General features: G+C 49.9%; 1 protein-coding gene across 1 annotated transcript in view; it reads left to right on the top strand.

Moving 5' to 3' along the window:
• The window catches only part of PCDH19 (protocadherin 19), a 55,600-nt gene that overhangs the window by 17,626 nt on the left and 17,228 nt on the right, over nucleotides 1-20,746 (top strand). Inside the window, exons 3-4 of the mRNA XM_086619777.1 lie at nucleotides 8,722-8,780; nucleotides 11,834-12,003. Coding sequence (XP_086475903.1) covers nucleotides 8,722-8,780; nucleotides 11,834-12,003 — 229 coding nt within the window. The remainder of the gene's footprint in view (nucleotides 1-8,721; nucleotides 8,781-11,833; nucleotides 12,004-20,746) is intronic.

Genomic DNA, 20,746 nt, shown 5'->3' with positions numbered 1-20,746 from the left:
AGCTTGTTTGATAACACACTTCTCTTTTAAAGAAAAGAATAAAAAAAAAAAAAGAAAAAAAAAGAAGAAGAAAAGGGAGAGGTAAAAAAAAAACTTAAAGAAAAACACCTCTACGGAGAAGGTAGAGTTTTAATGAAGAAATATTTTACACCATTCTCCTACAACCTTAGGGCTAATAGCCTGGAACTGGTACTTTGGCTCCTTAAAAAGCCCAACAAGACAAGCCAATTACGGCCTCTGAAACATTTTTATTTTTAGTTCCTTGTAATAGCAATTCATCCTTGGCTATGGTACATTAACTGGAAGGAACAAGAAGTAGTAAGATTTTGGCATCTTTGTAATAACCAACGCGCCGTGTTTACCAGGCTGTTAATAACGCGGGGTGGCTGTCGGGCAGGGGCAGCGTGGGGATGGAGAGGGGCGTCCAGTTAGCAGCGGAGCAGACATCCCCGTGCCTGCCAAGCACTTTATTATCATTTATTTCCCTATAGTTTGTTCTGGGAGAAAACAGGCTCCTGTTGGGCCAAATTCCTCAGTTTCCCAGTGCCCACAAGCTGGCAGCATGGCTCAGAGGGGATGAAGGGCTGGTGCTGGTGTGTCCCTAAGGATGCTGGAGCCCAAGCAGCACCTTTGGGAGCCACTGGTGTCGAGGGGAGTCGAGCTGGGCTGAGCCGAGCCAGGCTTTGCATCCCGCTCCCCACCCGGGAGGTTACAGCCTTCCCGTGTGGTTACAGATCCATAATGCCAATGATAACATGGTGGGTGCACGTGGGATTTTCCCCCACTTTTATCATCCACCAGTGCCAGGGAATTTTAGCCGAAGAAGAAGAAATGGAATGGGGCTCGCACAGAGACACGGGGCAGGGACGAGGTCCCTTGTGCCCATCCTACCCTCTCTGGCTGGCACCTGCTGGCATAGGTCTCGGCACCCCCTGCCAAATTTCTTCCCGCTAAGGCCCAAAGCAGGGAAATCCTCTGACTGCCACCACGAGCCCCCTCACCCACTGCCCTGGGCTGCCTCCTGGCATCCTCATCTCCTCTGGGATGAGAAATGGAACGAGGTGCCCCCGTGGCAGCTGGGCACCAGCTGAACCCACTGCCCGTTTTGGTGCCTGGCCCCATTTCAGCATGCCCCCACCTGCCCCGGGGCTTGTGCCCACCCAGGGACACGACCGGTGGGATGGCCACCCGGGCATCCCATCGCTCCGATGTGCCGAGCTAGCAGCGGTATCTCACGCCTTTGCTATTTTAGCTCAGCTGCAGTGATTTTTAGTTTTTCTTTTTCTATTTTTTTCTTTTCTTTTTTTTTTTTAGTGACAAATCTGTGATTTCTCCCGTTCCCTACAAAACACATCGGTCTGACCTGCCGCTCCAGAAGGTGAATGACAAGGAGTTTTATTTAGCTCTAGCGATGGGAACATTTAAAAAAAGGTTCCTCTGTTATATTTGTTTTCATTCCTAATGGCAGGAGGCAAGGAAAGGACAGTTCTGAAAGGTTTTTTAACAAATCTCCAAGTCATGCCCCATTACCCTGGGGCTGCTGATTAGATCCAGATTGTTTCTTGCACTACTTAGGGAGGGGTGTAGTCCGTGCTGGAAGCTGCGTGCATGGATCCATTACACATCTGCAAGTCCCAGGCATAGGTGATGGGAAAAAACCCTTTTATTAGCTTTACTGGCTATTACATCCCCGCAGGGATTTTTCCTCAGCGTCTTAAGGCAGCCCCTCCTCACCTCCTGGAGAAAGCTGTGCCCCGGGGGGCCAGTGAGCTCGGCCCGTGCCCATCGATGGGCACACGGGAGGGAGGCGTTGCCCCCCCTGCCCCAAAATCCCTCCTGTCCCAGCCTGGGTGGGCCTTGGACAGCTGCTGGGCCATGGCCAGCATGGCAGCCAAGGCGTCTGTATGCTCTCCCCTAGAAAGCATGCCCCCTTTTTGGGTCACTGTTTTGCTTTTTGATCAATTTTTGGGGGAGTGGTGCCAAGGGGGTGCCTGCCCCAGCCCTGCTGCTGGAACGGCTCGTGTACCACAGCCACCAAAGAGCTTTTGGGTTATAGATGCCATCAAATGTAAAGCAGGTTTTTTATTTTTGCATTTTTTGCTCTTTGTAACCGTACTGTAGATTTCCGATATGTTGACAAATTCAAGCGGGTGACACTATTTGTGGCTTTCAGGAGTGTAATTATGGCTTCATTGTGTGTTACCGTTCTCGGCATCACTCTGGGTTTCTAATCCTATACCCTTTTTCAAAATCACGTCACAACAGCTCCTCTCCTTCTGCCTCCGATTCACTTTCAGACCTAAAAAATGAGAAAGCCTGTATTTATTTGGGGAGGGGACAGGAGTTCAGAGCGGATTAGTGGGCATGCCTGTGCCGTGATACCGTCTGGTTTGATACTTCTGCTCATTCTGATGAGCGGGGTGATGCTAAAGGATGAGCTTTTCCAGCGATTTCTCTGCAATGGTTTTTATTTCATCAAGAGAAAATGGAGGCTGGACTCGGTTCCTTCGGTGTTTAATAATGTCCATCAGAACCAAGTGCCCTTTATTTAAGCTGCAGTAATAATTAGAGGGTCGGTGGTGTTAAGCAGCCACGGAGTCTGGCTCTGAGGAATGTTCATCGTGGCTCATTAAATTTGGAATTAGTGCTTAAAAGGTCAGAAATAAATATTCTGTTTATATTTCGGGGATAGTAAATCTAAATGGATGCTGTGTTTGCACATCCTCGTCTCTGCTCGTTCCTGCTGAACTGAGCGAGGCACCGCTCCATTTGGTTTAGGCAGCAATCAGAGTGTCTGCAAAAAAGCCCAACCCCAAAACCAACCCTGGTTTCATTGATCAAGGACAGGAAAATGATCTGCTGTATTACATCTAATTATAAAACATCAATATCAGATGCTAAATGCACTTACTTTTTCAGAGACACGATGTTGCTAGTTTACAGTTTGCAATCTCCTGTATTACATGCTTTGGCGCTGAGCTGGGATAGAGGGAGATGGCTCAAAGGGAGATGCCGGGGTCAGATCCTCTTAACCCTTATTGAACTCCTCCAGGTGCCTGACTCTTAAATGGTCCTTAATAAGAACCAAATTACTGCACGTTTTCCTTCGGTCTCACCCGGGGCTGTTGGCACTGCAGAGGCACAGCCCCTGCCCCTCTGCCCCGAGTTGTTCTCCAGCGCCCATGGCATGGGCTGGAGCTGCTGACGGGGACCGGTGGCAGCCAGGTCCTATCCAAAGGCTCTGTGGAGGTCTCCGAACCACAGCTGGGGTGTCAGAGGAGAGGGTGGGCTGTTCAGTGTGGTTTCGTACCGTGCCTGCTCCCGGCGGGAAGGAGTCTTAGCCTGCTGGTTTATTTCCCATGGGGTAACTAAGCAGCTTGCTAAACGATAATGACTTTCCTTCGTTGCTGGTACATACTTCATCTGACCTGGTCCCTACTTTGAAATTTTCCCTGTTTCCCAAGTGCAGCTGGAGTGGTTTTATTTAATTTACATGAATTCTGTATCACCCGCAACATAGTTCAAACAGTAAGAATTAAGTGCTGGTGAGATCTAACAGGCAGCAACAGTTTTATTGCAGATGCCGAAGCCCATGGAGAAGAGGACCGAGGATACGGGAGCACCAGGAGAAGTGGTCTTGCAAGCCCTGCCCTGCCCACTGGGATGGCCCTTTGGATTTTTGGGAATGATTTGCCGTGTCTGTGGTCCCTGGTGATGCCTGCAGCATGGAGGGAAGGTCAGGAGACTGGTGCTCCTGGTGAAGACGTGCAGGTTGATGCAGAGGATGAGGAGCCATTGAATGTTTTGGGAGGATTTTCTGAAACCCAAAAGGGAGAGATGCGCATTGCAGCCTTGGAGAAAGGTCCGCTTTGTTTTTTAATAATAAAGGGTGACATGCAAGCTTTATTAACAAGGCACGTAGGGAAAAAAAAGGCTCAAGGGATAACCCTGAAAAAGTGGTGCTAAATGTGTCATTTTTATGAAGCTGATTTTGTGAAGGGTCCCTACGTGCTTTGGCAGGAGGTTGCAGCAGGTTTACAATAATTTGTAGAGAGATAGAAATGTTTTCACCCTGAAGTGAGAAGAAGGGCAAAAAAAACCCGCATTGAGATGCTTTAGAGTCATCTTCTGAGGCGGAGGCTGGCGGAGGGACGGATACCTGTCACTTTGGGTCGGGAGAGATGGGTCCAGCTTTGAACAAGCGTGGACTTTGCCAGGGGGCTGGTGTGTGGACCGAGGAGCCAAACCCCCCATCAAGAGCCTGGATCCAGACACAGCACGGAAAGCGGGATTTTCACCTCCACGGAGTTTGGTTTGGAAAAAAAACACGTTTGAAATAACTGAAAAGAGGGAAAAGTGTGACAGAGCCAGATCCTGGGTGTCTGCCCTGAGGCTGACAGGGACACAGCTGCACTGATCCCAGCTCCTGGCATGGCCCAGGACACGTCCCCCCTACCCTGGGGACCTATCCCAGCCAGCATCCTCTGTTTCTCCATCAGTCCACAGCGGTGGTTGTGGCCGGAGTCGCCGCAGCCTGCGGACCTTTCTGCTGGCACTCGTGTTAATTCCCCTTAAACCGCCTTTGGATCTTCCGGGGTTTATTTCTGTTTCTAAGGCAAAGAGTGAGCAGTCGTTAGAGCAGCGCCTTGTTGCTAACGGACCTTTTGCTGACAGGGAAGTCACCCCCCCCGCGATGTCCTGGTCAAGAACAGTTGTACTGACGTTTGTACGTCTTTTTTTTTTTTTTAATGTAATGGAATTGGCAGTCCTCAACCGAAAGCAACTGCTGGGGAGGAAAAAAAAAAAAAGTTTAAAATTTCCCTGCTGATTGCTCAATTCTGAGCCTGTCTGTTGTTATATTTATATTTGTGTTGCTAAGGCAGCAGTTGAAAGCATTTTTCAAATTAGGCACTGGTAAGCCACGTGCCGAGCCAGGGTGCTCTCTTGGATGGCATCGACATCAACACGCCTGCATCTGGGAAGCAAATCCCGAGCCCAGAGCACAGCAGGGAATCTCTCCTCTAAGGGAAACGCAGGCTGAGACCACAGACTTTATGCTAGGTGTGATTTGGCGCTTCCCAACGGCTTGAATGTGTTGTGTTTTGCTAGCACAGAGGCTGAGGGTCTCATCCTGACAAGCAGCAGCACCCTGTCTTCATGTTGCCATGAGCAGGAGATAAGAATGGGCAGTGCCGTTTGGGAGGTCCCTGCCGCACCTGGCTCTGGATGTGGAAAGGAGAGGCTGGGCTTCCCTTCGGATTCTACTGGAGCCGTGTTGATCAGTGAGAAAGTAACGGTGTGTTTGCTTTTGCCAAAATAACGAAGAAGATGAGGGTTGGCCTCTTCATGATGTGCTTTCTGGAGAGCATGCTTTCATCAGCGCCAGCCAACATTACCTTTTCCCTCTTTTTTTGTGCTTCGACTTTGTTCTTTGGGCCTCATTAAGAGAGGGAGTGGATCCTTTCCCGATTAAAATGTTGACATGTCGGAGACGCTCTCCTTCCCCATTGTTTTGCCTCTGTTTGTAAGTGATTGCGCTTCGCAGGATGAACTAGAATTAAATCAAGTGAACTTCGATTGAATAATGTGAGCTATAAAGCGGCCCTTCTCCATGAAAAATCTCATTTCTTTTTTATTTTTCTGTTTTGATCCCCTAGCCTGCATGGAGATAACCTTGACGGATAATCCCACGGTGGAGGAGAGGTCTCGTAAACTGCCGGGCTGCCTCGTGCGCCGATGGGAACATGCCGGTGCAGGCAGGGCACGCAGCCCACCCTTGTGCCAGCGCGGGCAGGGCAGGCGCCTCTTGCCAAGGGTGCAACCCCCCAGCCCAAGGGGAGGACGTTTCCCTTCCTTCTGGCCGTGTCACTCCTTGTTTTGTCCGAAATCTGGAAGTAATTAGCGGTATTTGTGCTGCTTTCGGTGGCGCAGGAGATCCGAAGCCTGGGAATGGACACTGTGTCCAGCCCCGCGGGAACCCGCTGGCTCGTGCGCGGGCTTGTGGGGTTGTGTCTTCAGTAGTGATGTGGGGCAGAGCATCTCGAGAAGGGGAGGCACGTGGACCAGGGGGTCTGCACGGGAAGGATGTAACTCCAGTCCATCAAACGTAAATCATGGGGAGTTTGCTCATTGGTGGATGATTTCAACTGGGTCAGGATTTGGTCTTTTTTGTGTTTTTTTGGTCAGAAATCAATAGCAAAGCTCCCGGTGGTGTTGGACAGAAGAGGCTTTGGCACGAGGTCTGTATCTGGGCTGGGGCAGGAGGTGTGATGGCAGCACGTGTGGTGGGGTTTCGGTGGCACCGGTTGAGCATTCCCTGCGGATGGTCCTGGGTGCCCCGTGGTCCCTGAAGCCTGGCCATGCGGTGGCAGTGCCCTGAGCATTTAAAGCTCTGTATGTATGTGTATATGTTGAAATTTGCTCTCTGGGTCCTCCCACCCACCCATTCCTCTCCTGTTTTTCCCCGGGCTGGGATGCACACGCACAGGGAGATGAAGCTGCTGGAGGTGGTGGTGGGTGCATGGGGGTCTCATGCTGCTGCTGAGCACGGTGGAGGGACTGGGAACGTGGGGACGGAGCCAGCTGAGGCTCTGAGCTTGCTGGAGCCATTCCCATGTCCGCCAGCACAGGGTGATGGAGGGGGCTCCCCGCTGAGCAGAGGTTGCTCCCAAACTGGGTCCCATCCCTCCTGCCCTCCGTCGCTCAGCTGCCCTTGGAGCCTGTTTGTGGGGCTGGGATCTCCGGGGAGCTGATGAGGGGGGTATGCTGTGGGGCAGCATCCCTCCCCCTGGCATGGCAGCATCGGGATTGATGGATAAACACAGGATTGAGTGTTTTCTGCAGCGTTTGAAGTCTTGGGCATCACGTATTTTAAAAATAAGTGTGTGTGTCTGCTCCCAAGCTGGAACCATCAGAGCCGTGCTGCAGGAGCGGGGATGCAGGAGCTGCAGGGACCAGTAGTTTGTGCAGTAAATCTCCTGCGTGACTCTCCAGCAGTAATTACTATGTGAAAGTAATAACGGAGCTGTGCTGAGTGGTAGGCCGGCTCCCCCGGCTCGCAGCTCCTTGCATGTTTCTCTCCGGGAGGCTCCTGTTTGGTAAATTAGATATCGTGCTGTATTTCAGAAAAGGTCACACTTAACCAGCGCCGCCGTTGCTTTATTGTCTTGGCAGAGCCGCGTAACCTCTGCCGGGGTACGATTGGATTTCACGTTTGGCTCTGCTGCAGCGGCCCCGCTCCCTGCATCCTGCCGTTGTGATTACGTTAGCAGCAGACTCTGCTTTCCTTTATTTATTGAGACATTAAAGATGCATGCATTTATTTTTACCATGTTCATAATTGCCTTAAAAACGGGCCATAGTATCCCAGAGTGGCTCTTTGGGAAGGAGAGTGGCTGCGGGGCTGGGGCGAGGAGGAGCCGTGGCGGGGAGGAGGCAGGACAGGGCTGCTGGGGCGGGCGGCTGTCCCCACGGCTGTCCTGGGAGGACACTGCTGTCAGCCCAGAGGGAACGGGGCAGAGCAGAGTCTGCCCCTTCTGCTGCCCAGGGTGCCCGGTGAGGGCGAGGAGTGTCCTCTGGGCCAGGGGCGATGCTGGTGGGAGCCCAGGTGGGATCCCTGCAGATCTGGGGGGACTTTGGGTGGGTGGGTGAGTGGGTGGATGGATGGATGGATGGATGGATGGATGGATGGATGGACGGACGGATGGACCGGGGTGCCTGGCCCATGCAAAGATACCTGCATCTTTATGGGTCCCTGAAGCCCAGGAAGGATCCTGGCCAGGCTGTGCAGATCTCACCATGTCCCACCACACGACTTCCACTGGGACTCACCATACGGCTCCCACCACGTTTTAACGTGAAACTGCCACTGTGTCCCACCGTAAGCTCCCACCACCTACCACCGTGCATCTGTCACCACTCAGCACCCACCACGTCCCACCCCATGGCTCCCACTGTGGCCCCCTTAGTGCTAACACCCTATTCTCTTCCCTACCTTCTGGTTGCATTTTTTGGCTCCGTACCTGCTGCAAGCACCAGAAATCGAGGCCGTGTGGTCTGAGGTTGAAAGGTGGTGTTTCAAGTGTGGAGTGAGTTCATGGGTTTTACTTCCAAATGACAAATCCGTTGACTTTTCTCCCCCAGCTTTCACTCCCCTCCAACTTTGAAGCATGTCACCCAATGTTTGCCTTTTTATTAATAACTGAGCCCCCTGTCTGCAAATGAAATGATGTAAGACAAAGAAAAGTGCCCGCATTAAATTCTCCGGCAGGGGATTACCTTGCTGGCATTTACATATCTATGCAATAAATATTTTAACATGTTAATTATACACTAATAAGAAAAATACCTTTTGAACTTTCAGTCAAATTGACACACACAGAACCGAGTCCATCAGGGAATTAAAAGCAATTAGTTTTGTAACAGAGCATAGTCACATTGTTTCTTCTCTGCAAATTGTTCTGTGGTCACCAGCCAACCTTCTTTTTTTTTTTTTTCCGGTGAAAGCTGGTGGAAAGACCAGCTGGGATTGGGGTTTTCCATGCCAGGCTCTGTCCCGCTGGCTGGGGTCTGTCCCGTGCTGGGATGTTCCCTCCCTCCCTCCCTCCCTCCCGTGGGGTTTGCTGCTGGCTTTTGTCCTGGCCCTGCAAACCTGGCTGTGCCCAGGGATTTCGTGGGGAAATCAGACCTGTAACCATCTCCCTTTTCTTTTCCTCCTTCCAGACCGAAAACTACTCCTTCGATTCCAACTACGTGAATAGCAGAGCTCATTTAATAAAAAGGTACGTAGGCTCGCTCGAAAGCGCTTGGCTTCGCCCAGCCAAATCCTGATTATTTAATGTTCTTCCTTACTGCGTTATATACTACTTGCTTTTTTAAATATGCAAAACGTTTCGAGAGTCATCATTTGATTTTAAAACCGGTATTTACTTCCTATTAAGTCCCGTTGCTCTTGGTTTGCAACAGAGGCGAGGCTTTTTGCCTTCCCTTTGGCTCCTTCGCACTGGGAAGTTGCAGCAAGTTAGGTGGAGTGCTGTTACCCTGACAACTTTCAAATTCGTAGAGGTTGTTCTATTTGGAACGCACGGGAATAAAATGATAGATTTGGGTGGTGAGATCTCCCTGCCATGCGAGGCAGGGGAAAAGAAAAAAACAAAATACATCTCATTTGGGGGCAGGTAATTGGGTCGGATACACGCTCACTGTTTTGGTTTGAATACCAAAGCAAACCAGCACTTTGCTGGGTTTTTTTCTTCCCTGGGTAACAGGGAAATCATCAGTTCAGTTGCAACCAGGCAATTACCCTTGGGGCAATTTAACCCTTTGGATAAAACACTGATATCCTCAGAGCTTAGCAGTGGTGAAGGAACGTCTCGGGGAGGTTAATGGCAGGGTTATCCGGTCGAACCCCACCGGGTTGTGTTAAATTGGAGGCGGGCATCCCGCTGCGGGCAGGCGGCCAGGCTTGCCTCTGCCTCCCCGGCTACTTCCGAGGCCGGGAAAGGTGCTGACGCGGCACAATCGATGCGCGTCAGGAGCCGCGGCGCGGGGCTGCAGGGCTGTCTCCCCGCGCAGGATGCGGGCGCAGGAGGTGGCCGGCAGCTCTTTGCCCACCTCCCCTCTCTTCCCTGGGCACCGGCCGAGGCGTGCGGCGGGCAGACCGGGGCCGTGCCCAGGCCCGGTGGGTTTGTGCCTGGGGACTCTGCAGAAGCCGTCGCGGCAGTGGGAGTGTAACGGGGAGCAGGAACTGCTGAGATCTGATCTGAGCAGTAAAAAAATCCAATTATCTGCCTGGCTGAGATCCCATTTGTTTACGTCTTAAAAATGTAAGGAGTGAGGGAGCGGCGAGCGCGTTGTTTAAGCCGCTGGGGTTGAGCTGGCGAAGGGCAGGTATATTTGCCTGCGTGGCCCGTGATGTTTAACGACGCTCGCGCGATCGCGGGAGAGATGGTTTGCCTGCGCCACGCCGCTCCTCGCCGGAGAGTCTGCAGGCGTCCTGGAAAAAAAAAAACCCAAACCCAAATCTATTAATCTTTCCCTGTTCACACCTAAGCTAAAGGCGAGCGGCGCTCCTGCCTGCCGCAGCAGGGCTCGCTCCCAGGCTGTATTGTTTGGGAAATGCTGCCGCTGCCGATTCCCCGGGACCTGCCCATCCTTTAGAGCAGCATCAGGCGCGGAGACGCGTCGTGCGGCTGCTGCAGTACGGGCTGGCTCACTGCGGGGAAGGTAGACGCGTTGTAACGCGGGGTGCCTGCGTGCCACGCACAGCAGCTCCGTGTAGGACTGCGTTTCCCCACGCTTTGTCTCCTATCTTAAGTACAACGGGTGCTGGGAACGTTGGGCAGACGTCTAAGAACAGAAAATATTTTCTGTATCATACTGTGGCATCATTTTCATCCTTTGCCTTTATGAAGATGTTGTAGCTCTTCTATCTTTGGTGAGTGAATCTCCAGAAATCCAGCACTTTAATTAATCTATTTGTACTTCTCCTGTGTTGTCTGCCTGCCTCTCTCACTCGTCAACGGGCACACAAATGAATTGTAGATTTGTAGTGCTTTCTTAACTTAAAATTCTTTGATGCCACCTGGCATCAAAGTCAGCGGCTTCAACAGGGACATCTTTATTTAAAAGGTAATGTTTGAAGGTTTACCAATTTATATGTATTTCAGAGCTCCCCCCTCGCGAGCTTTTGCAAAGCATCAGATGGTAGGTGGTCTGCTTGGTTTCCGTGGAGACGCAAAAGGGCTTTTCAAAGTAATGAAAATCTCCACCTCTTTGGGGCTTTGAAGCACCGGCCCCTTCTCCCACCGACGTTTCACACTGAATCAGCCAAGGAGAAAGTTCGGGGCCATGGGTGCGGGTGTTTTCCCCCTCAATGGGTGCAGGCTTCCCACGCCAAGGCTGGGTGAGGAAGGAGGCACAGCGTGGGTGGCCCCAGGGACACCCCGATGGCAGTGCCACCTGGGGCAGGCACATCTCGAGACATCCCTGTGGCTCGCTGCAGCAGGGTGACGCGGGGCATCACCCCTTGCAGGGCTGCAGGGAGCAGCAGAAGGATCCCCAATGCAGCCAGAAATGAAACTCTTCCATCCCTCCAGCCCAGGAGCTGTGGGGTGATGGAGCTGCTCAGCCCTTGGGGGAAAGCTGGGAGCAGCTCAGCCCTCAGGATCCCTCAGCAGTGGCTGCGCTTGCAGGGGATGCCAAGGGGTTCAGCTGTGGATCACATCTCCTTGAAGCTGCGTGGACTCAGACCCAGAACCAGCGGATTATTTTTGAAAATAAGAATAGCATTGCCATTGTGGAAAGACGTTCCTGTTTGTTTTCAAACTTTAAGTGATTAGGATTTGGCCTATAACCTTAAAAAATTCGAATTTAGATCCTGTGTAACTTCAATACGAGGTAATACTGTTTGAGGGAGCCTAGTTATAGAAACAGCTCTTGTAACGTGTATTTTTTAAGTTTTATTTTCAAATCCTGCTTCACTCTCAGCTTCCATAGTACTCACAGCAGCCCGACCCACCGGCTCGCACTGGACCAGCGGGCAGAAGCAGCCTGCCAGAGGGTGCGGGCTGGATGCTGTGTTTTGGGGTACAGAGGTGCTGAGCAGAGGATACCTTCCCCCCCCTGCACCCCCTGCCCCAGTTCCCTGTGCTGACGGAGCCGTCCCAGCCGTGCCACTGGATGCTGGGGAATGGTGAGGGACCTCACTGTCCCTGTGGGCACAACACTGAGTGATGGCAGCCGTGCCACCACCGCAGCTCTGGCTGCAGTTCTGGGGGGTGGTGGGGGCCACCGTGTTCTGCTTGGTAAGTCACAGCTGTGTCTCCCCCAGCAGCTCCACATTCAAGGACTTGGAAGGGAACAGTCTGAAGGACAGCGGCCACGAGGAGAGCGACCAGACGGACAGCGAGCACGACGTGCAGCGGGGCCTCTACTGCGACACGGCCGTCAACGACGTGCTGAACACCAGCGTGCCCTCCATGGGGTCCCAGGGCCCTGAGCAAGGTGAGCCACCACCGTGCATCCTGAGGGGCTGCCCACCACCCCGCTGACCTCCGCATGCCCCATCCGCTGGCTCCAATGCACAATAAGGATGCTTAGTGCTTGCCAGGGCTAATGCTGTGCATCGCCAGTGCTGGGTAGATATAAATTCATCTTCTCACCATGGCTGTCAGGTAAGCAAGCAGTCAGGGTCAGCCTCTGCTTCACAGCAGAAAACCCAGGGCCCTCAGCATCCGCTTGACAGTGAGCGAGCGGCGGAGTTGGGATCAGGGCCAGAATTCCCAGCGCGGTGCCCGGGGCTGATCCCTGCCGGTGCTCCTCCCCGGAGCGCAGCCGCTGTGCCCTTCCCCGTGCGCTCCGCTCGCGCTCTCTGGAGCTGGTGCACAGGAGCCGTCCGGGCAATGTTTCCAAAAGGTCAGCGGAGCGTTTAGGCAATTAGTGGGTGTCCCACGAGGGATTTGCTCGGGCTGGTGGGCGAGGGTTTGGTGTCTTTGCCCCCTGAAGAGGCGGCGAGGTTTCAGCTCTTACCACATCCCCACGTGCAGGGATGAAGTCGTGCTCCGAAACCAGCCTGGTATTAGCTTGAGGAAAGAAGTCAGAGGAGTTCAGCTGAGCCCAAGCCGTCGTTTGTACTCGGGCATGAATGTCGCTTTTAATGTCTTGACTGATGCAAACATCCTATGCAAACATCCTGTCTTTTTCAATTAAGAAGCCTGAGTGCGGTTTGGTGCTCGGGCGCGGGGGAGCCTCGGGGCGCTTGGCTATATCTTGAGATAAGCTGTAGCTGAGGCTCCACTGGAAGCCCCACTGCTAAAAGACTTAAGGATATGAAAACAAAATGCTGTGATTATGAACTGGTCTTCAGCTGTTTAATTCAATTCATGGTAAACATCATTAAAAGCCTTTGTTTTGCTGTCATAAAAGAGTCAAACGGGGGAGAGAGAGTTCTTGCCATCTGCGCTGCTGAATGTGTGTTTTTTTTTTCTGGAGAGAAGCTGATCGCTGTATTAATTCTCGATAGAGTCTGTTAAATGGCCGCAGTTAACCCTGTAAGACTCCGCGAGGAGGGGAACGTGGAGGTCACCTACCCATTCCACGCTGCCAGCCACGCTAATTGGAGAGGGATGGCATCCGCAGCGATAATGTATTTCCAGACAACCCTACTGTGGCCAAAGATGAAAAAAATTAAACATTTATATAACTGTACGGTGGCAGTTTAATTCTCCGCGGACCGGCGCCGTGTCAGAGAATGCAGGCTGATAGCTATCATTTATTATTCTTCGATTACAAAGAAATGCTTTTTCATTTCGATCGGGAGAGGGTTTCCTAAGATGCGCTTGCAGTAAGGGATGACTGTAGGAGCAAAAATGTTCATAATTGATTCCTGTCCCGTTGAATGGTCTGAGCAACATCTGTTAATTTTTTGTCACATTTCTTCGGAAAAAAAGCCAATCTCAATGGACTGCAGATAGGGTTTTACAGAGATTACATTTCTGATAAGTGCGTGCTGGCTCTGTTGTGCACCAGATAACAATGCAAATAAGTTAAAGACGATGAGTTGGAGGCAGAGCTCATTGGAGGAGGCAGATGGAAATAAGTACAGTCCGGTCCATTGTAACATGAACTCCTCGTTGCATGTAAAATTCCCCCGAAAAATCAGGAGTATTTCCAGAAGGTGACTTGCAAAGGCAACCTGTGTGTCTGGCTCCCAGTCCCGCAGTGGCCAAGGGGTTGATGCTCTTGGCTCTGGTTTATTTTCTGGGAGGAGGCTGGCGTGCCGGCACTGCATGGCCATCCAGCTGGAGCTGGAGACAGGCAGGTGTGCGGGGGGACGAGCTCTCCTGTCCTCCGGGACTCATGCCGTCTCATGTGGAGGAGCAGGGGAGACTCGGGCTTATCGGAGTGTTCGTGGAGCAGTGAGAGGAGCAGCGCAGGCGGGGAGGTTAGTGGTTACTGTCACAGAAGCTGAGGAAAAAAAAAAAAAAGGTTAAAGAGAATATTTTCTGAGCTGATTTGTTGAGCAGAGACTGCAGAAAATAATCAGGAAAATCAAGAAGCTGAGATGATGGTGATAACAGCGGCTCCTGCATGATTAAAGTGATGGTTTTGGAATGGTAATTTATACTCAATTTTGGGTCAGAGAGGCAGGACAGGAGAAAATACAAGTTCAGTTCCAAGGATGAGCAGGACCAGTGAACTGACCACTGCCCCAGGCACACAGCCCACAGCCAAAGGGCAGCCTGGCAGCTTGTGTCCCCATGCTTTGCCTTCATTCGCTGGCCCTGCCTGAATCGCATCTCACGTAATGCCAGAGAAATGGGGCGGGAGAGTCTCCAGGCTTTGCTTGTTGATGTTAATGATCCTGCCTGGGAGCCCAGCAAGGTGCCTTCATGGCCAGGGTCTGCTGGGCTTGGACCTCTCCTTGTAACACTTTGTGAGCAGCCAACTCTCACACTTCATCAAATAATAATTTGAGTCTTTACCTGCTCGGTGGGCAATCCTGGATCTGCCGAGGCAAGATGCAGGTTGGCAGAAATCCTTGCAGCTTGGTGGTAGAGGACAGTCCCTTTGTGGTGGCACTGGGGGGTTAGCGTGGACCTGCTTGACCAGCCTTTGCCTACTGAGGTGCTGGATTTCCTGCAGAAGGAGGTAGTCATGGGTGGGTCCAAGCTCCTTTAGTGTTCTTAAAACAGTGCATGAGCCTGGCACTGGTGGTGAGTATGTGGCCATGGGAGCCCTAGGGACCTCCTGGGCAGATGCTTAGGTGGCCTCAGGGCCACCTACCCCTCCACTGCCCTTGATGCTGCTCTTGGATGGGAGTGACACCAGCTGCCAGTCCCGCTGGCGGGAGCCCTTGCTTTTCCTTTGGAAATGACCTAGATTTCCAGAAAAATGGCAAACTAGCGTGAAGGGTGTCGAGCTTTAGTGGGCAGCAGCAGGTCATCAGAAATACCGCCTGGAGCTCAGCCACGGCGCTCATTTTGGGAGTAGGACTTCTGCCCAGTCCCTCTTTGCCTCAGGGTCTTAATTATTGATTATAAATTCATCAGTTGAAAAGATCGTGTTAATTGCTCTAATATGTACCCAATTTGGAGTTCGTTATTGCCCAGAATTGTTTTCCTTCCCCTGCTAATTGATACCAAACGGGACGCTGAGGAAGGCGGGTGCCGGTGCCACTCCACCTTTCGCAATTGCCTTGCTGCCGTTTAATTGTTTGTTTATTTGTGGAGGTGTTAAACGCTGCGAGAAGTTTATATGCACTCCTTTCCTAACGGCATCCTCAGCTGAACTTCCAAACAGATTTGTTTGAGAAAGGGAGGCTTCAGAGCATCTGTTGGATCTCAGCGAAGTTTTGAGTTGGCTGGAGAAATCTGCTGGAAGTTGAGGGTAAATCCTGGGGTCCCCCTTCGTATCTTGGCCTATTTCACCATGATATGGGGTGAATTTTCTCCAAGTCCTGGTATAACCTTGACTGAAAGCCCGGCGCTGAAGGAAAACGTGATTTCCAGCAAGAGGGTGAAGTGTGTGGTGATGCCGGGCAGGAGACCTGCCATCAGCATCGTCTCCGTAGGACGGTGCCGGGCGATGCCGGCGGCCGTGGGAGCTTTGCCGTCGGGTTTGAAGCTCCTGACGCCTGTTCCTCCCAGCGATGTGAGGAAACCTCAGCGTGAAATGTTTTCCAACACTGCAGAGCGTGGCGGTACTTTTCCCGGGAAACGGCAGCGCCGACCAGATGTTTCGCAGGGTAATTGAAAATTCCATTTTATCAGAAAGCATTCGCTGTCAAAAAGTTTTATCTTTACTTCAACAAAGAGGTTGATTAGATCCCTCAGGACCTGAATTAGCATCTTTGAGGCTAGATACTCTGTTTTGTGATTCAGGTAGTTATTCCTCCCTTGGTTTTGCTCATGCTGGGACTTTTTTTAAATCCCTTTGCCCTCTTCCTTTCATAGCGTCTGTGCAGGTTTGGCTTGTTTTCTTTGTGTGGGTGTATACGGGCACCTGGATTTGCTTAAATCCTTTCTATTACCTTTTTCACCTTGCCTTGAGCTGAGCCATACTTGCATGCTATAAGTCATAGGAGCTCTTGCCAGCACAGAAATCAGAAAGGAACTACTTCAAATACGTGGTTTTAATGTTAGAAGCAACAGATTTCAGACTTGTCTTAATTCCCAGTGCTGGCCAGTATTTTTACCATCAGTTGTAGAAGGAAAATCGTTGGCTCAATGGAGCAGTGATTTGCTGTTTAAGATAAAAATAGAATGCAGAAGAAAATATGAAAATAATAAACACACACTAATCATAAAAAAAGCCAACGTTAGAAATAGTCACTACAGCCATAAAACAGCGAACAAGCTTTAAAATCAAAGTGAGAAGGTTTTTAAGCAATGTCAGTAATGTGTCTCTTCAGAGAGTTGCTTCTAAAAGCATCACTTCCATTTTCTGGTGCCAGATCAGCAGTAAAGGTTGGCGTGAAATGTCATCTGGAAAGCCCTGATCCCGCATACATTTCCACATTTGAGTAACTTTGCTCACATAGATGGTTTAATTGTGTCTGACTCTCATAAACTCCACCAAGACGCAGGGTACTTTGAATAGAAACAGGTTGTATTTAAATGCTTACGTTAAATCTTCTTTGTACTATCGCACAGTATAGAAATAGGCTTGAATGTAAAGGAGAGCCGGGCACATCATGTTCACTGAAACTTTTCTTGCTGGTTGCATCCCAAATTATTCAGATACATCGTCATTTAGGGGATCAGGTTTTATCTAGAATATTCCGATTGGTTCTTAACGCTCATCTCCATAGTATCTGGGTGCATTTCAGCCGTGAATTGAGAACATGACTAATGGTATTAACTGGAGGCAAACATAGGTATTAGAAACTGTTGATTTTTTAAGCTGATTTCCAGCAGTCGTTCCACCTGCAGCTTCCTTTTACTCTGCAGAAAAGCCTTTCTGTAGAGCTGTACGTACATGAAGACCTAAGTGACATATTCTAGGGCTTTGGAGGCTGGAAATACAGCTGCGTTTCTCTGGAAGTTTCTATGAATTAATAAAAATACCTTCTTTCTTGTATTCATATGTGCAGCACAAGACATAAAGTGTAACATTCATATGTGAGTGACACCACATCCCTTAAGATGGATAAATGCTGTAAGCTTTCTTTACAGGGCAATGTCAATTATTACAGCTCTTCTGATTTCTGCATTATTGGTGGATATCTCAGTAAAGCAGCCTCGGGAGCTCAGTGGTGCTCCTGCGGTGGCCAGCCTGGAGGGAGCAGTCAGCTTCTCACAGTACTTTGAAACCCCAGAGAAGGATTTTTATGATGAGTGGGTAAGCTGGGCTTTGGGAAGAGGAGTTGATTGTCTTTTGATTCCTCCACTTTTAAACGATTATCTATTGAGCGTCTAAGTCAGCTCGTGGATGGCTGTATGGTGGTTACTGATGCTTTTGTACACCCTCTCTCCATCCTCCCCAAGCATCCGCTCCTGCTAAGGTTGCCCAGCCTGGCTTGCAGAGGGATGTAATGTCTTTTATTAGACCAGTGAATGTAACTGGAAAACAGGCTGTCGAGCACTCAGACTAACAAGTCTCTCTTCAGGTTGACCCTTATCATGGCCAGCTATGCAGTGCTTAGCTCCATTTTCATAGAATCATAGAATGGTTTCGATTGGAAGGGACCTTAAAGATCATCTAGTTCCAACCCCCCTACCATGGGCAGGGACACCTTCCACATGACCAGGATGCTCTAAGCCTCATCCAATCTGGCCTTGAACACTTTCAGGGATGGGGCAGCCACAACTTCTCTGGGCAACCTGTTCCAGTGCCTTACCATGCTGAGAGTGAAGAATTTCTTTCTTATATCTAATCGAATATCCCCTCTTTCAGTTTAAAGCCATTGTCCCTGGTCTTGGACAGGCAGAGTTGGGCAGTGGGTCAGGCTGCCCGGCGATGGGCTCAGCTTCCTTCACCGCTGCATCGCGTCGTGGCAGAGCGGGGCAGCGGTCACTCGAGGAGGTTTAATCCATGCAGGGACACTGTGGCTGGCACAGACAGGTCCCTTGTGATGCCTCTTCCTTAGATTCATAGCTCTGGAGCATTGAGCTCAGCGTGGAGAAGTCTTCACTGGAAACTGCTGATGGGGCAGGGGTGACACTGAAGTCATATCCTTAGCAGTATGTGAACACTGATCCTGTTCTGCAACAGCAGAACTAAATAACAAACAGATGTGTAGCCGCCTTGGTTTGCATAAGAAGCGTTATCCTATATCCCACATTCCTGGCACTCTTTCTTCACTTTTGAGGTTCCTTCCATCAAAGATAATTCCCGCAATGTCCCCGTCACTGCAGTTACTCAGCCCAGGGTCACAGGAGTTACAACCTTTAGATCCTCAAATCCTTTCCATCGAAGCACAGAAAACACTCACCAGATGTGAACGTTCTGGCAACTTCGAGAGGAAAATTAAAACTTGGATCCGTGCCCTGTCGTGTAGGTTTGTAATGGATGAACCATCAACCCAGAAAGTTGGAGGGTTTCTAGTGTTTTATTGTACTTTTTGATGAGGTTTTGTCAAATTTAGTTATTGCTTACCCATGTTTTTGCTGTGTGACTGGAGAGCAGTTTACAGGAGATATGACGAAGTGATATTTCTGATAAGAGAGTTTCAGCTTCTGGTTGTGCTTGGTTTTCTTAACTGCTCCTCAACTCCAGCCCAAGCAGAAGGTTCGCAGAGGAGAACTTTGTCCGGGTTCAGCTGGGGGACGGGGCGGTGCTAACCTTGGCTCTCCCAAAGCATCCTTTTCCGAAACCACCACACAATACTTGGATTTTCAAGTATTTCTAAGATAAATAAACAGTTCAGTCAAGCTTGCAGCTTCCTTTTCCCGTATAAACGAGCCAAAACAAGGCTCATGTGGACTTTTTTTTTCTTTTTTTTTCCTTTTGCCAGTAACCCCTAAGGAAACCATTAACACTTTCTATCTCACAGCAGTTAAGACGAGCAAAACGGTCAAGGTAATGGCCATCATATTTAACAGTAGGGAAGGTATATGACTAAAACCTAACCTTCTGCTAACGCAGCAAGCAAGCACTTCCCCATCTCCTCCTGTAATCAATCTACATCGTTAATGACTCTGAAAACAGACTGAACTGCTGGGGCTGGCACTGGGAAACTTGCATTACAAACTAACCATCTCTTATTAACCTTTCGGTGTTTCCTTCACAACACTAATTAGAGCCAAATAAAACTACTGTTTGTGAAACTCTTAAGTTAAAACACAATTTTCAGAGGAAATATGGTAAACTCCAAAGCTCCTGTTTGCTTGGCCTTTCTTTTTAATTATGATGGAGGATGACTGTTACTTGTTTAACAGAGGCTTACATGATTAATGCTGCAATGTTACTGTAATTAAAATGGCAAAAAAAAAAAGATGTGATTGGAGCCTGTATAATTTACAGACATCTCTGCATTCTGGTGGCAGAGCAGCTCTAAGTGTCGCAAAGAGGAATCGTAAAAATTTATTCTAATTAAAATTGCCAGATTGACTAAACAACAGGTGACTTATGTAACTTGAGCGACTTGCTCTTGGGCTGAGAAATCATCCGAAATCAGTGAATTATACAAAGCTGTCTATTATTCTACTAAATGGGAAAGTGTGTGCTTACCATGGCAACCTGCATCAATTTTGCAGCCGCTGGAAAATACAGGGCCCTTTATTAAAGGAATAATCACCGCACACAGGGCGCTGACCCTGGGCTTGGTGGGCACGGGGTGCACGGCACGGTGCCTTTCGGAGCAGCCTCCTGGGCCCGGGTGGTTGCCGTCAGGTTAAATCCTGTCCTGCTCTATGGAAACACGCGCTCGGCACCTCGGGGTTGCGTCAGGTACAGCGCTGGACCCATAGCAGCAGAGCAGGTGGTATAAGTTTAGTGCCTGTTTTTTTTTTTTCCCCAAAAAAGTGGTGCAAATAACTTTTTAAGGGCAATAAAGAGTAATCATTTGGACCTCTCTTAATTACGCTTGCACGCTGCAGAGCTGCGGGGCAGGGGACTGCATCTCCCTGGGATGCAGGGGAAGGAGCCCACCCCTTTCTAAAATCAGGTATATATGGGTGAGTGTCTAAACTGCTCCGGTTCCAACAGATAACTGCTGAAGGGAGACGTACCACTGGGTTTGTACGTAGGTTGTTTTACTAAATGATCTACGTAATAATATATAAGTCAAAACTCTGCAATAATTGGCACCAAACAGCAAAGAGAACTCGCAGCTTTTATCCGTCTTGAGGGAAGTGCTGCCATTCAAAACTGGCGAGCGCTGTTATTTTATTTCTCATACAGCATATATGAAGGTAAGGGAGTAAATATTTTTAAATGGGTCACGAATTCTAGAGAAGTTTGGCAGCCTTTCCTGGTGGCAGACACGCAGGTACGCAGTGGAGTGGGGCTGGGCTGGGGAGCGCGGGGCTGTGCCGTGCTCTGGCTGGGTTTGTGTTGCCTTTGCTCAGTGATTTCCCTTTCCATCCGGCATTTAACCCCTGGGTCTGTTTGGAAAATAAGTTCTTTATAGCAAGTATTATAGATACATGCTAGCCACAATGTGTATAATCACAGTAAGCATAACATGGCCCTATTTATGCTGAGTATCTGTAATAGTAATGATCAGCTTCCCCACTCCCAGCATTAGCTCTCTTTAGTGTTTTTATTTTTCAACAGAAACCTTGTTTTGTTCCGTTTTCCCGAT

This window comes from Tauraco erythrolophus, chromosome 13 (assembly GCF_009769465.1).
Source record: "Tauraco erythrolophus isolate bTauEry1 chromosome 13, bTauEry1.pri, whole genome shotgun sequence".
In the NCBI taxonomy this organism is placed as follows: Eukaryota; Metazoa; Chordata; class Aves; order Musophagiformes; family Musophagidae; genus Tauraco; species Tauraco erythrolophus.
Note: the sequence above shows the minus strand (reverse complement) of the source record. Positions and strands in the feature narration are given on the sequence as shown.